This window comes from Urtica dioica, chromosome 8, assembly GCF_054948205.1.
Source record: "Urtica dioica subsp. dioica isolate 48M chromosome 8, U.dioica_male_clone48M_v1_H2, whole genome shotgun sequence".
NCBI classification, from domain to species: Eukaryota; Viridiplantae; Streptophyta; class Magnoliopsida; order Rosales; family Urticaceae; genus Urtica; species Urtica dioica.
The window spans coordinates 18,602,780-18,616,964 of NC_142763.1; the positions used below are offsets into that span (position 1 = coordinate 18,602,780).

Genomic DNA, 14,185 nt, shown 5'->3' on the forward strand with positions numbered 1-14,185 from the left:
TGGAAAAGGAGGGAAAGACACAAGCCGAAGAAGGTAATATTATTACAATATACGATTCAGAACAGATGGAAGGGGAGGGGAAGACACAAGCCGAAGAAGGTAATAGACTTCTAATAGGTCTTTACATGACATGTCAACAATGTTGACATGATATGTCAACAATGTTGACATCTGATGTCAACAATGTTGACAATTGTTGACATGTATGGTATTTTTTGAAATATGTTTAACGTAATGTCTGGTCTCCTTTTTATAGGCCATGTTCACGAAGACAGCCAAATAGAAGACAGTCAAGAAGAATTGACTGAATCACAGTCTAAAGCCCGCATGTTGCAGTTGGATGCTGAACAGTACGAGGATGAGATGTATGATGACAGTCAACTAATATGGGTTGGCTCGGATCCTGAGGGAAAAACAGTACATGAGATGGAGGTCGAGATCAATGATGCTCGGGACAAGGAAAATCGGGACTCTTGGCAGCTGGTGCCAATAAACATAGAAGATTCACCGAAGCGACCGACAAGAGTCATTCGACCTCCAGAAAAATACACTCCAACTCAAGTCCCAAGGCCATTTATGAAGTTGGTAAAAGGTGTCGATCGGGTACAAAAGATTCCGCTGTCTCCTCCTTTAGATCCAACTTCTCTTGCAGACGTTCTTATAATGGAGACATGGCTGAAGATTGGAGTGAGGAACAGTAAGGACGAAGAAGGCCGTTGGTACTCGAAAAAGGAAGACAAAATGCCGTGGCGGTGGAATTTCACGGAACTTGAAGTGCGATCAAAATCCTTTTTCTACACGATGTGGACGCCCGAAGAGTGGCTCTCCGATCAGGTAAATCCTTTCTCTATCAGTTTATTTGTATGATTTTTTTGATCCCTAACATCAAATGTCTACATTGTTGACATCTGATGTCAACATTGTAGACATCTGATGTCAACATTGTAGACATATTTTGTCAACAATGTAGACATCGTATGTCAACAATGTAGACATCTGATGTCAACATTGTAGACATCTGATGTCAACAATCTAGACATCTGATGTCAACAATGATGTCAACTATCTAGACATCTGATGTCAACACTGTTGACATCTTATGACATCTAACGTTGTTATCTGATGTCATCCTATCTATATCATGCTTACATGTCTATTCATTGTAATTGCAGCATGTCGATGTTATATCATTCTACCTTAGGAAGAAGCGGTGGTTGGGTCAACTAAAAGAGTCGTTCACAATAATGAACGCCTTCTTTCACAACTATTGTATCCATGGATATGAATCGTGGGTAAAGTGTGAGAACAAGGATGAATTTGATTGGGCAAATCAGTCCCGTATCGTGGACTACATAACTGCCACAAACAAATCCTTGAAGCACTCATCGCCGTGGGTGGACGTTGATGTCGTATACGTGCCTGTTTGTCACGCTGATAGGTCGCACTGGCTCCTTCTACTTGTGAACATTCGGGAGCGGTCTATTACAATATACGATTCAATGTCCGAAAACAAATACCATAGGCAAATGGTGACGTCCCACGTGCAAAAACTGGCTGAATTCATCCCATTAGCTCTTTGTTTTCTTCATGCATTTGATAGATTGGGTATTGAAGACACCAGTTCAGCCAAGTTCAAAGTCGGAACTGCTGCCAACATGCCACAACAGGGAAATGGGTACGTACATAGTTACATGTTTAATATTACGAATAATACAAAAATTTAATTGTCTAATACCTTATTTTTGTGGAACAGCGGCGATTGTGGCATGTTTATCGTGAAGGCCATTGAGTTTATGACTCATGGGTTTGATGTGTCGACAATCAAATAAGATGACATCGCCATGTACCGACAAAAGTACACCATCGACCTCTACCGACACGGGGCGGTGAAAATTGCAAGAGAGGCCCAATCGAACAACGACAAGGATGAATGAGCTAAATTGATTCATAAACTCTTATTTATTTAGTATCAGTTTTTGTTAAAATTATGGTACATTAATGATTATGGTATGTAAAACTTTAACTTAATCTTAGTCTTTTGTAAAAAGTATGGTACTTTAATGATTATGGTATGTAAAACCTTAACTTAATCTCAGTTTCATTATATATGTACTTTATTATGATATTGTGTACATAGATATGTCAACAATGTTTGATACTCAGATGTCAACAATGTTGACATCCGAGTATCAACATTGTTGACCTACATACATATCAACATTGTTGTCATGTATGTCAACATTGTTGACATCTGAAATCACAAAACCAAACAAGTATGAACTCACAATAATATCTGATATTACAAACAAAGTACACGATAATATAATATCTGAAATCACAAACAAAGTAGACAATTCTTTGAAATCAACAAAAAAAGGTTGACAAAGGAGGTTAGGTCAAAGGAGTTGCACTATTACAAGTTTGACGATTGTGACCAATTTCCTCGCAACGCGCACACTTGCGCCTAATAACATCCTCTCCTTGAGAGGGTATTCTTCACTTTTTTGGCCTACCGGCGGCACGTGCCTGGTGCAGAGGCGCAATAACGCGGATATTCTCCACCTCAGGGGGAATATCCCAACTCGAAATGTCGCCATGAGGATGATGTACAGCTGCGTAGGTTGCCCGCAAATACTCTGTCGTATATACCTTCGAAATAAAGTTCTCAACTGGACGGTTGCGAACTCGGCAAGCCGCGATTGCGTGTGGACAAATAAAATCATGCGCCTGCCATCGATGACAGGAACAAGTTCTATCATCTAGATTAACGGCAAATACGACCCCCTCTCTGTCTACTACCTCAAACTCGTTGACTGAAGATGGCTGACCTATTATACAAAAAAGGTTGATTAGATATAGTTATGAACAATGAAGTCAACAACGTATATATGTCAACAATGTTGACGTCTGATGTCTACAATGTAGACATAGATGTCTATATCGTTGACATAGATGTCAACAATGTAGACATCTGATGTCTACAATGTTGACATTAATGTCAACAATGTAGACCTCTAGATGTCAACAATGTTGACATGAGATTACACATATCAACGATTATTAAACACTTACAGTCATTCGAACAGCATATCCAATGTACTTGTCCGCTCTGCCGTGGTATTCTTTTGTCAGAATCGTTTGTGTTTTTTCCGCAGCTTCTCGACGTTCATAAAACCATTTCATACTCCTCTCTCTTAGCCAATCCATCAACTTTGCAACTGGAAACTGTCTCACTTTTACGTTTAATGCATTCAATGCTTCCGCGTTGTTGTTCGTCATGATACTGTACCTTTTCTCCGTGAACATAAACCGTGCCCACCTATGGTTCCCGACATCATTTGTCAAGTATCGACGTATTTCCGGATTTTCAGCGTCCAACATGACCATGTAACTTTCCCATTCACTCATCGTATATGCCTTTGCGGCACCGTAAAATTTCCACTTCACATCCTTCGTAATCCCCTTAAAAGCAGTCTTCAAATTGCCGTATAGATGGAACATGCAAAAACCATGATAACAATTCGGAAATACCGTCCTCACGCCATTGATTATGCCAGCGCGTCTGTCAGATACAAATACTTGATTCTCCCGTTCCCCATATGCGTCCTTCAATTTGGCGAAGAAGTAACTCCACGCCTCGTTAGATTCTGAAGGACCAACACAATAGGCTAACGGAAATATTTGCTTGTTTCCATCCATCCCACACGCTGTATACAACGTTCCTTTATAATAGTTCTTCAAATGGGTACCATCAACGATAATCACAGGTCTAAGGTACTCCCAACCACTTCTCCAAGGGCCGAGTGCCATGAAAAAACTGACAAATACGCCGCCCTCACCAGTGACTAGGTCAAAAAAAGAACCGGGATTCTTAGTCTCGATCATGTACCTTAACTTAGGTAAGAACGCGTACGAATCTGCCGAGCTACCGTAGAGGGACTTTAGTGCCTTCTCTCTGGACAGCCAAGCTTTTTTGTAAGTCATGGAAACACCGTAGTCCATTTGCATATAACTCATTATCTATTTCGGTCTGCACATACCCGTCGTTGGATCAATACACTTGTGCTTTACAACCTCTCCAATTAGCTCACTCGTTGCTTGCGGGTGACGTCCTTGCCTTACGTGTAAGGCACAGCTGTGGTCTTTGTCAAACCTGAAACATGAAACTTCCATGAGTATCACCGGGGAAAAAGTTTAGAATTATAACACAGACGTCAACATTGTTGACATCATATGATTTCTACTGTTGACATATGATGTCTACAATGTTGACGTCTCATGTCAACAATGTTGACGTCTCATTTCAACAATGTTGACGTCTCCAACAATGTTGACATGAGACGTCAACATTGTTGACATATGATGACATCTGCAACAATCTGCTTTTTGTTTGTTGACATCTACGTCAACAGTAGAAATCAACTAGAAATAAGAAGAGAAGTCAACAGACAGAGAACGTATGGAACATAAAGACAATTTACCTTCTAATTTGAAATATGGGCGTGTTTTCCTTTCTCACAGCTCGAACAGACCAATTACAGCCCTCTCCCGAACAAACAATGTGCAGAGATTTTTTGTCGGAGTTCTTTGTCTTATATGTGAAGTTGTTGACTACAGCGAACAACATCAAGTGTTTTTGTAAAGCCTTTTTATTATCATACAGTGCGTGAAGCTCAATATATACAGGAGAATGGACATCCAAAACAATTGTATCATCGTCTGCACCGCTCCTAGTAGATGAACTTGGGACGCTATGTGAATTCAGCGACGAATACAGTGGAGGATTGGAGTTGCGTGGTGGTGGAGGAGATCGTGGTGCCGGCGGATTAGGGTTTTGTGGTGGAGGCGAGTTTATTGGTGCAGGCGAGTTTTGTGGTGGAGACGAGTTTACTGGTGCAGGCGAGTTTCCTGGTGGTGGAGACGAGTTTACTGGTGCAGGCGAGTTTCCTGGTGGCGGAGACGAGTTTCGTGGTGGAGGCGAGTTTCGTGGTGGAGGGGAGTTTCGCAGTGGAGACGACATTGGTGGTAGAGGCGAGTTTCGTGGTGGTGGAGACGAGTTTCGTGGTGGAGGCGAGTTTCGTGGTGGAGGGGAGTTTCGCAGTGGAGACGACATTGGTGGTGGAGGCGAGTTTCGTGGTGGAGACGAGTTTCCTGGTGGTGGAGGCAAGTTTCCTGGTGGTGGAGGCGAGTTTTGTGGTGGAGGACAGTTTTGTGGTGGTAGAGAGCGCATCGTCAAATAACATAAACTCATCTAATCCCATAGTTTGATTAGGAGTTGGGACCGAACCACACCCCTCCTCCTCGGCTATAGATGGCATGTCGGAAACTCTTATAGGTAGATTTCCAACACAACCACTACCACGGCTGTTGGGAGTGGATCCAATCCCTGCTGAATCGGGACCCGATTGTTTTTCGTTTACTTCCAATATCAATTGAAAATTCTCTATGTCATCTTCTCGTCTTCTCCGCAAATATAAGAAACCTTTGAGCGTGTCATCGTTGGTTATCTCAACAGGCTGCACTGCACCAGCCATCGAGTATGCAACACCAACAGTATGAGTGCATGGTGATTTAGGCAAGTTCGTGTAAATGATTTGCATCAAACTAGCGAAGTTGACGTTGTACGACACCACGATTCCGAAAGATCCTTTCTCGTGATACCGACCAGGTTAAACCCAAGTACCACTGTGCTTGAATAATAAATAAATATCCCCCATCACTGCGTACAAAAAAGTAAACAGAGTTATTATTTGTTGACATATATGTCAACATCATCTTCAAAAATCACATAACATACCCATAACAAACTCATGCTTTTAAACAACAGAAACTTCATTATTTCAAGACGAAAAGCTTTTTTATACCCGGAAAATGAAAAAAAAAACAAACCTAGGGTTTTATTTCGTGGATTGCAACTTCTCTTTTTTTGGGCTGACATTCGGAATGCTGCTCCGACAATAATTGAGCTCCTCCGGCGACTTTTTTGAGATGTGTTCACGAGTTTTCTCAGCTTGGACGAAATGGGGGAGAGTGGGGTAGAGAGAGAGAGAGAGAAGATCTAGACGAGAGAGCTTGGACGAGATGGGGGAGAGAGAGAGAGAGAGGATCTGGACGACAGTCAGAAGAGATGGACTGGAAGAGAGAGACAGAAGAGATGGTCGAATGAGGAGAGTGAGAGAGACTGAGACCTAGATGTACTGGACAAGAAAGAGAGAAGAGATGGACGAAGGAGAGAGATTGACTGAGACTCACCTATTAATCGGTCTTCATTTCGGGAGAAAAGGGCAAACTTGACTTTTTACACTTGTCATGGTGGCATCTATGTCTAATGTCAACATTGTAGACACATATGTCTACAATGTTGACATCGGGTGTCAATATTGTAGACACATATGTCTACAATGTTGACATCTGATGTCTACTTTGTAGACACATATGTCTACAATGTTGACATATGATGTCTACATTGTTGACATAGATGTCAACAATTTATTGTTTTTTTTTTCTTGATTCTCATATCATTTCCTTATCTGTTTATCTTCATTGTTGACCATAATTTCCACTTCACATCCTTCGAAATCCCCTTAAAAGCAGTCTTCAAATTACCGGCGAGATGGAACATGCAAAAACCATGATAACCATGATAACATGCAATTCACAACATTACACATATATAAGACATAGTGTAAATAGACATATTAAGCAGTTTCAAGCATTCAAGTCATACAAAAACCCATACAAAAATATAAATATTACGAAGTCCTCTCTCTGGGTTTTCAGCATAAACAGTCGTGTCCCATTGGGCATAACTTCCATAAAATCTCCTTTTTTCTTCAACTGAGTCTCCCAGTCGTCCCCGATGATTTCTTTCATAACACTTTCGAGACACGTGATCGGACCCGATTCAGTTTCACTACAAAAAGTATCCAAGTACCATATGTACTCAGCCTGGCTCATTTGAAACTCCGTGAGTTGTGCATCACCGAGTTCCGATCCGCTTGCCTTATTAACATCAATTGACTACAATTTTAGTAACTGTCTACAATTATAGGTACGAATGTCTACAATCATAAAAAATAATAACCAAAAATCAGCTTTGCTTGGCATCAAAATGTACCTCATTTTTAGAACATTTTCTCTTTCGGGGCTCGAAGTCGTCATAGCTTGTCACCGGAGATTCAATGGAGCGTTTTTCTGACATTTCTGCATATTTTTGGCAATATTAGAGTCAACAACGTTCATTAGTTGTTGACATCAGATGTCAATAGTTGACGTCCATTGTTGAAATCTAATGTCAACAAGACTTCCAACGGCTTTCCATCTCACAAGTTCACACCAACATTAAGCAAAACCCCACACTCTGATTCACAGTCACAAAAACATGCAATGTAGAACAAAAACTCACCATCATGTAATGCAAGCAAATGAACAAAATCTGATTCAAGTATTAATCACAATGCATTAACATAACAGTCACATGTCAGTTCAAATTGAGGTGAACTTGTCAGAGAAAATGAAATAAAAGAGCTAACCATATAGATTAACAAACTTGTCTACTAGCATTTATGTCAACATTGTTGACATCTAAAGTCAACATTGTTGACATATATGTCAACAAATAATGAACGTCATCTTCAAAAATCACATAACATACCCATAACAAACTCATGCTTTTAAACAACAAAAACTTCATTATTTCAAGATGAAAAGCTTTTTTTATACCCGAAAAAATGAAAAAAAAAACGAACCTAGGGTTTTATTTCGTGGATTGCAACTTCTCTTTTCAAAAATCACATAACATACCCATAACAAACCCATGCTTTTAAACAACAAAAACTTCATTATTTCAAGATGAAAAGCTTTTTTTATACCCGAAAAATGAAAAAAAAAAACGAACCTAGGGTTTTATTTCGTGGATTGCAACTTCTCTTTTTTGGGTCGGAATGCTCCTACGACGATAACTGAGCTCCTCCGACGAATTTTTTGAGCTGTGTTCACGAGTTTTCTCAGGTTGGACGAGATGCGGGAGAGTGAGGGAGAGAGAGAGAGAAGATCAGGAAGACAAACTGAAGAGATGGACGGGAGAAGAGATGGGTTTGACTGAGTATTAATCGGTCTTCATTTCGGGAGAAAATGGCTGAGTAAACATAGATGCCAATTTGTAAAGAAAATAGATAGTGAAGGGCAAACTTGACTTTTTACACTTGTCTTAGTGGCATTTTGGGACAAATTAAGGTTTTAGTGGAATGTGGGAAAAAGTTATCAAAAGAGTGGCAAATAGGGCAATTTCTCTTTATTATTATCTGCCTAAATAAATTCACATAAATTTATTACAAATTGTAGATCATTAGGATTAATAAAAAAAAAAAAAAGTATACTGAATTACCGTCCAATCCAAACAATCTAGGTTTGCTATCACCGTTTAGTGTTGGTGAAACCTAAAAGAAAAAACTGCATGTCATATAATCATATTTTAAAACATGTAACATATTATTAATATATAATGATAAAAAAAATCGAATTAATTAGAAAAAATGAGAAGATAGATATCTATATATTACGATTGTTCCAGCAATGAGAGAATTAACCCGGTCCACAGGACCAGCCTCAACCCAAATATTCGAAGTACCTGATGTGATGTGGTATAAGGCTGAGATTATATATCGAAGTTGATCCAAGGGCTACGAAATACTTCAATTTTACGTCTTTCTTTATTTTGATCATTACTTCCTGAAAAAAAAAAATCATTAACGAGGACATTAAAAAGAAAATAAATATGAAATTATGTAGGTGGATATATAAGTGCCGATTGATTACATGGTCATTCGGACCGACAGTATTAGGGTTTTGACCAATCTTGCGAAACAATTGTCTTGTTATGTTTCTTGCCCTAATTCTTTCCTCCTTTGTTGTTCGGTATATCGGAACTGTTCCTTCAGGGCAAATCTCGTTCCTCGAGAATCCAGCTTCCGATGATGGCGTGTTTGAACCGAGTGAATTTTTCGCACGATCAATATTTCGAGGAAAATTAGCACTTGGTTTTAGCTGCAGCAAAAAAAAAAAATAAATAAAGAAGGGTTAACAAAATAATCATGTTTAGTGATCTATTTTGTTCTAGTCACTATACTAAATAATCGATGGTAAAGTGATCGAGATTCGATAATAACATTAAAGGGAAAAAAATTCACGGCTTAAGATTTTGCCAAATTTTTTAAACATAAAATGAATCTTCCTAAATTTTTTTGAAATTATATACCGACATAGATTTCATAAAATATAGCACCAAATAATCACATAATTTATTTAGATTTTTGACATTATTTGATTGCCGCGCATGATCGATCAAATAATGTCAAAGAACTGTGAATTAACAAACTTTTTAATATGATTTTTTTTTTACAATTTTTTATATGATTTTTTTGGTTCGCTATGTCGTCGCTGATTCCTTGATATCATCAATAAATACAAACGCATTTATTCTACCTTAATTCCATGATTTGTTGTAATGATCACTATAGGATAAATAAATCAGTTGCTGTTCCGAGGACAAAAATCTCTGTAAAAAATATTTTTATGAGTTAACATCCACCATATGCTAAACACTAAGTTAAAATAATAATTCATTTAAAAAATTAATCGTTATTAGTCTCATCTCATGAATCATTTTTCATTTTATCAATTTTCATTTTCTAAATAATTAATCAATAATTGCGATGACTTGCGTGTTGAAGAACAATAAATATAGGGGTTGGTGCATTGCATTACATTTTCATTTACGTATCCCTTTAAAATTTTACTTTGCTTTGCAGTCAAACATTTATGAGACCTAACGTGAACGAAGCAAATACAAAGGTATACGAATATTGCAGCATGGAAGACCTATGGAAGAAACAATGTTAATATAACTTGTCAACAAACTCAACCACCGCATTACATTCACACAGTGGTCCACAACATCACGCGAAATGCATGGGTTTATTAGGCACTTTTACAAAGAATGAAAATACAATTTCATTTTCTTCTTTAAAATCAAATTTGTATAAATCTCGGATTGAATTCAAAATGAAACAAGCAGGAATTAATTGTACATGTATATAATGCTCGGTTGGGAGATTTGTTAATTTTTTTTTTCACCCAAATTTAATGTCCTTAACAAGGTGGGAGATCTTTTGGTGGAGGCAAAACAGATTGATCTTTGCCTTTCCCATTTTCCACTACAAATGCTGTTTTCAAACCCCAACCCGTGTGGACCTCTAAATGACAGTGCATAAACCACACTCCTGCAAATAATTACCATCAATTATTGCCACAGATATATAAATATTTTTCTCCTCCCCATTTTGACAAAAAAATAAATAAAGGGTTCCATAGGTGAGTGAGTGAAAGGAGAAAAGTATTTTTGCGACTGTTATTATTGTTAGCTAAAGTCAATTTTGGCTAATCATTCATCAAAACAGATTAAAATATACTTTACAATTTATATATTAATTTAGGTTATCTAATTCTAATCAGCAAAGTTCAAAGATAATTGACTTTTTTATTCTTAAAATATTATTTGGCATGTATAAGAGTTGTATTTGGAATGTGAAATCAATAAGTGAAAAAAATTGTTTGTTTGCATGATTAATCGTGGTTTAATGAATGACAATGAAAAATAAATAGTACCTGGGTTGTCAGCCCTAAATCTGATGGCGGTCCAACCACCGGTGGGAACTCCAACGGTGTTTCTTTCAGGAGGATCAACTAAGTTGAACTTAAGCCGGGTCTTTACTGGAGTTAAAGTTACCGACTCCGCTTCCAACCACAAAAAAGTTATATCCATGGAGATGGAAAGGGTGTGATTCCACAGTTAGAAGATTAGTGTCTTGTAAAACCAACTCGATGCTCGAATTGAAAGCAAGTTTGTTGACCATCGTCCATTATTTAGAGGAAAAAATAATAAATAGCAGAATTTTTTTTGAACCAAAATAATAAATAACCATATTTAATCTCCTCTCTTAAAAAAAAAACCATATCTAATCTTCAAATATTGGAATATGAAAAGTTCTATGTAACCTACCTTTTGTGTATATTTGATTTGATTAAAAAAATTAGCTATGATTCAATCAAACACTTTGTTTTAAAAATCTCTTATTTACAAGCTCAGCTAATCACACTATAGCACTAGCAGCGTTGAATCTCATGTCCAGTAATAATGATGATAAAAAATCAATCAAATAATCATTCTCCTATTGTATTATCATCAACAACAACATAAACTGCTCAAATTTAATCAAACCTTGAATAAATAGGCCGAAGAAGGTATCGGGAATCGGCTGACCGGAAGATTATGAGCTTTTGATCAGAAGAAGTGTCGATCTGGTTGTGGATACAATCACTAAAGCTTAGGGAAGTGTAATAATAACACAGAACAAGAGAAGAGTGTGGAGAGTCCTGGAATAAGAAAGAACTCTACTAGAAAGCTACATTGATTCGGTACATAAATAAATAAATAAAAGTCAGGAAAAAATGGGTTTCGAGTCTTTCGATTAAGAAGATGATGGGCTTCTAACCTTGACGACGTGTGGGTCAGTCATCTTTTCCGCTTTGCCTTGCTGTACATTTTTCTGGATTTCATTTATGCGAGTAAATAAATAAGGAAAAAGAGAAAGGGATCAAACAAATCAGAATAACCGTCGAAAAGAAATCAGAACAACTATCGAAAAGAAAGATCGAGCAACCCGATTTCAACGAAATCCTAGCAAATATATCTTTGGGGAGAGAAAGATTGTTAACCGTGTAAAAGAGAAGTGTATTTTTGGATCGCTGTTTACAAGCGATAAAATACCATTTCTTATCTGATGTTTGACAAGATATGGGCCTATTACAACAATAAAATTTGGGTTAAATTTCGTATTAAAATTAAAAATCAAAATTGAAAAAAAAGTAGCTATGTATAAAAAAAAAAAAACTAAAAAAAAAAAAAATACTAACATAGCTAGAATTTGATGTTGAAATTTTTAAGTTTGAATAAAATGTATTAAAAAAATGGGGCTGTGTATTAAAAAACAAAATACTACGTAGCTAAAGTTTGATGTTGAAAATTTTCATTTTGAATCAAATATAACAGTAATGTAAATAGCCAAGTAACATTGAAAATATATGAATTATGTTAAAATTTTACAAAATTTACATTTTAATTAAAGTCTAAAAATATTATATTTTGGAAAATGCAATAGGAAAACAAATTTATTTTGTCTAATTACATTCCATATTTTTTTAATTGAGCTAAATCTATAATTTAGAATTTTTATACTGTTTAAAACTTACAAAATTATAATGTAAATAAAATTTGATATTGATAATAAAATAAAAAGGGAGTTATAAAAAAAAGCCTTATATTTTATTATTATAATGACATAAAAAGTTATAAAATAATATTATTAAAAATTCTTAGAAATAATAATATAAAAGTTAAAGCCTCGACAAAAATGTATTAGATATATCTTAATTTATTAATATTCTCAACTAATCCTTAGCGCGCGGACAATTTGCTTGTATATCAAATAATAAGATAGTTGAAAGTTATGTACAATTAAATAAAGGGCATTGTAGCGAAATAGCCAAAATAAAACAATAAAATTTGTTTTTAGCCTATGTTTCACAATTTTTAGGGAAATAGTCAACATGATTATGTGGCAATAATTAAGGTCTTATTTACCCTTATTTATTAATAAATTCGTCATTTTCTCTCTCCTATTTTTTTCCTACACTTTTTTTTACATAAAAACTTCAAAAAACCATATCTATCTCATATGAACTCGAAATTGATTGATTCAAAATCCTACGGATTCGTGACGTCGATATCTTCAAAAATAGATCCATTGTGTTTGATGAAAAATAATATTTAATACGATAGATGTAGAAAAATCTACCTTAAATATGGAAATAACTGAAATTTTTTGAAATTATAAAAAAATAAATGGAAATATAAATATGTTGCATTAAAAATAATTTTTTTATCAAACACAATGGGTCTATTTTGAAGATCTCGACGCCACGAATTTGTAGGATTTGAAATCACTCAATTTCGAGTTCGTATAAGAAAGATACAAATTTTTGAAGTTTTGATGCAAAAAAAATTATTTAAAAAAAATAGGAGAGAGAAAGTGACGAATTTAAAAAATAAGGGCAAATAAGACCTTAATTATTGCCACATAAGCCATTTGGCTATATCCCTAAAAATTGTCAAACATAGGCTAGATACAAAATCACATGTTTAAAGTGGCCTAATTAGTTAAAAATCTCTTAAATAAATCAATCAAATTTTGGGAGACGATAATAAAGTACTTCGTATTTTCATTTGCGTAAGAATGAATACAAATCATCTATCTTTTTTTTCTGTCTCGCTACATGACTCTCAAATCAAAATTTATCACGTTGTCACCTTTTTATTGTTATTATACTTTAGAATAATAATTAAAAGAAACCGTGATGTGACTTGTTTTTATTGGATACACGAAAAGGGGCAGACGATCTAGAGAGGTTACATTACCATAGCTAGCTTCAAAGCAATATATACACTGATAAGGACTTACTGTTTAATTCTTGAATAAAAACTTAAGTCTAGAAGATGTCCAGTGCAATGTTACGATAATTAATTAGACTGTGCCGTAAGCGGGGAATGTATGAATATATGGTATTAAAAAAAGATAGTGAAAGTAAAGACAAAAAAACATTGGCTATGCCATATGTTAATGCCTGAAAATGGATCAACACGAAAACCAGTCTGCGGTTCGGTCTAGGGTCGGACCCTATGACCGCACGGTGGTCGAACGGAGAAGTTGTCCCAACACCCGTACCTCCGCCGTGTCGGAAAAGGAACGAGTAGGGTGAATGGGGGGTGTGACCGCGCCAAAGGTTGGCTGCCTACGTACCCTTTAGTCGGGATCAGGTCATGACGTAGTTCAGGGCGAGTGTGTTCGCTATGTGAGTGGATTCTTGGAGGTCGAGCTCGCTTGGGGGTCGAGCTCGCCTGGAGGTCGGTCCTGCCCGGAGGTCTAGCTCGCCTGGAGGTCGAGCCTGGCTGGAGGTCGAGATCGCTTGGAGGGTCGAGCTCGCCTGGGGGGTCGAGCTCGCTTGGGGGGGTCGAGCTCGTCTGGAGGCCAAGCCTGCCTGGAGGCCGAGATCGCTTTGAGGGTCGAGC

General features: G+C 36.7%; 1 protein-coding gene and 1 long non-coding RNA gene across 2 annotated transcripts; both read right to left on the minus strand.

The window, feature by feature from the left end:
* Positions 1-2,795: 2,795 nt before the first annotated feature.
* Positions 2,796-4,017, minus strand: LOC149388493 (uncharacterized). The gene is made up of 2 exons (XM_089622446.1): positions 3,073-4,017; positions 2,796-2,828 (listed from the first exon to the last, which is right to left on the minus strand). The coding sequence occupies exons 1-2, from the start codon at positions 4,015-4,017 to the stop codon at positions 2,796-2,798; spliced, it is 978 nt and encodes a 325-aa protein (XP_089478572.1).
* A 5,870-nt stretch (positions 4,018-9,887) lies between these two features.
* On the minus strand, positions 9,888-11,842 carry LOC149388494 (uncharacterized). The gene is made up of 4 exons (XR_016300485.1): positions 11,553-11,842; positions 11,279-11,433; positions 10,666-10,794; positions 9,888-10,280 (listed from the first exon to the last, which is right to left on the minus strand). It is a non-coding gene; the product is annotated as an uncharacterized LOC149388494 (long non-coding RNA).
* Positions 11,843-14,185: the final 2,343 nt, after the last annotated feature.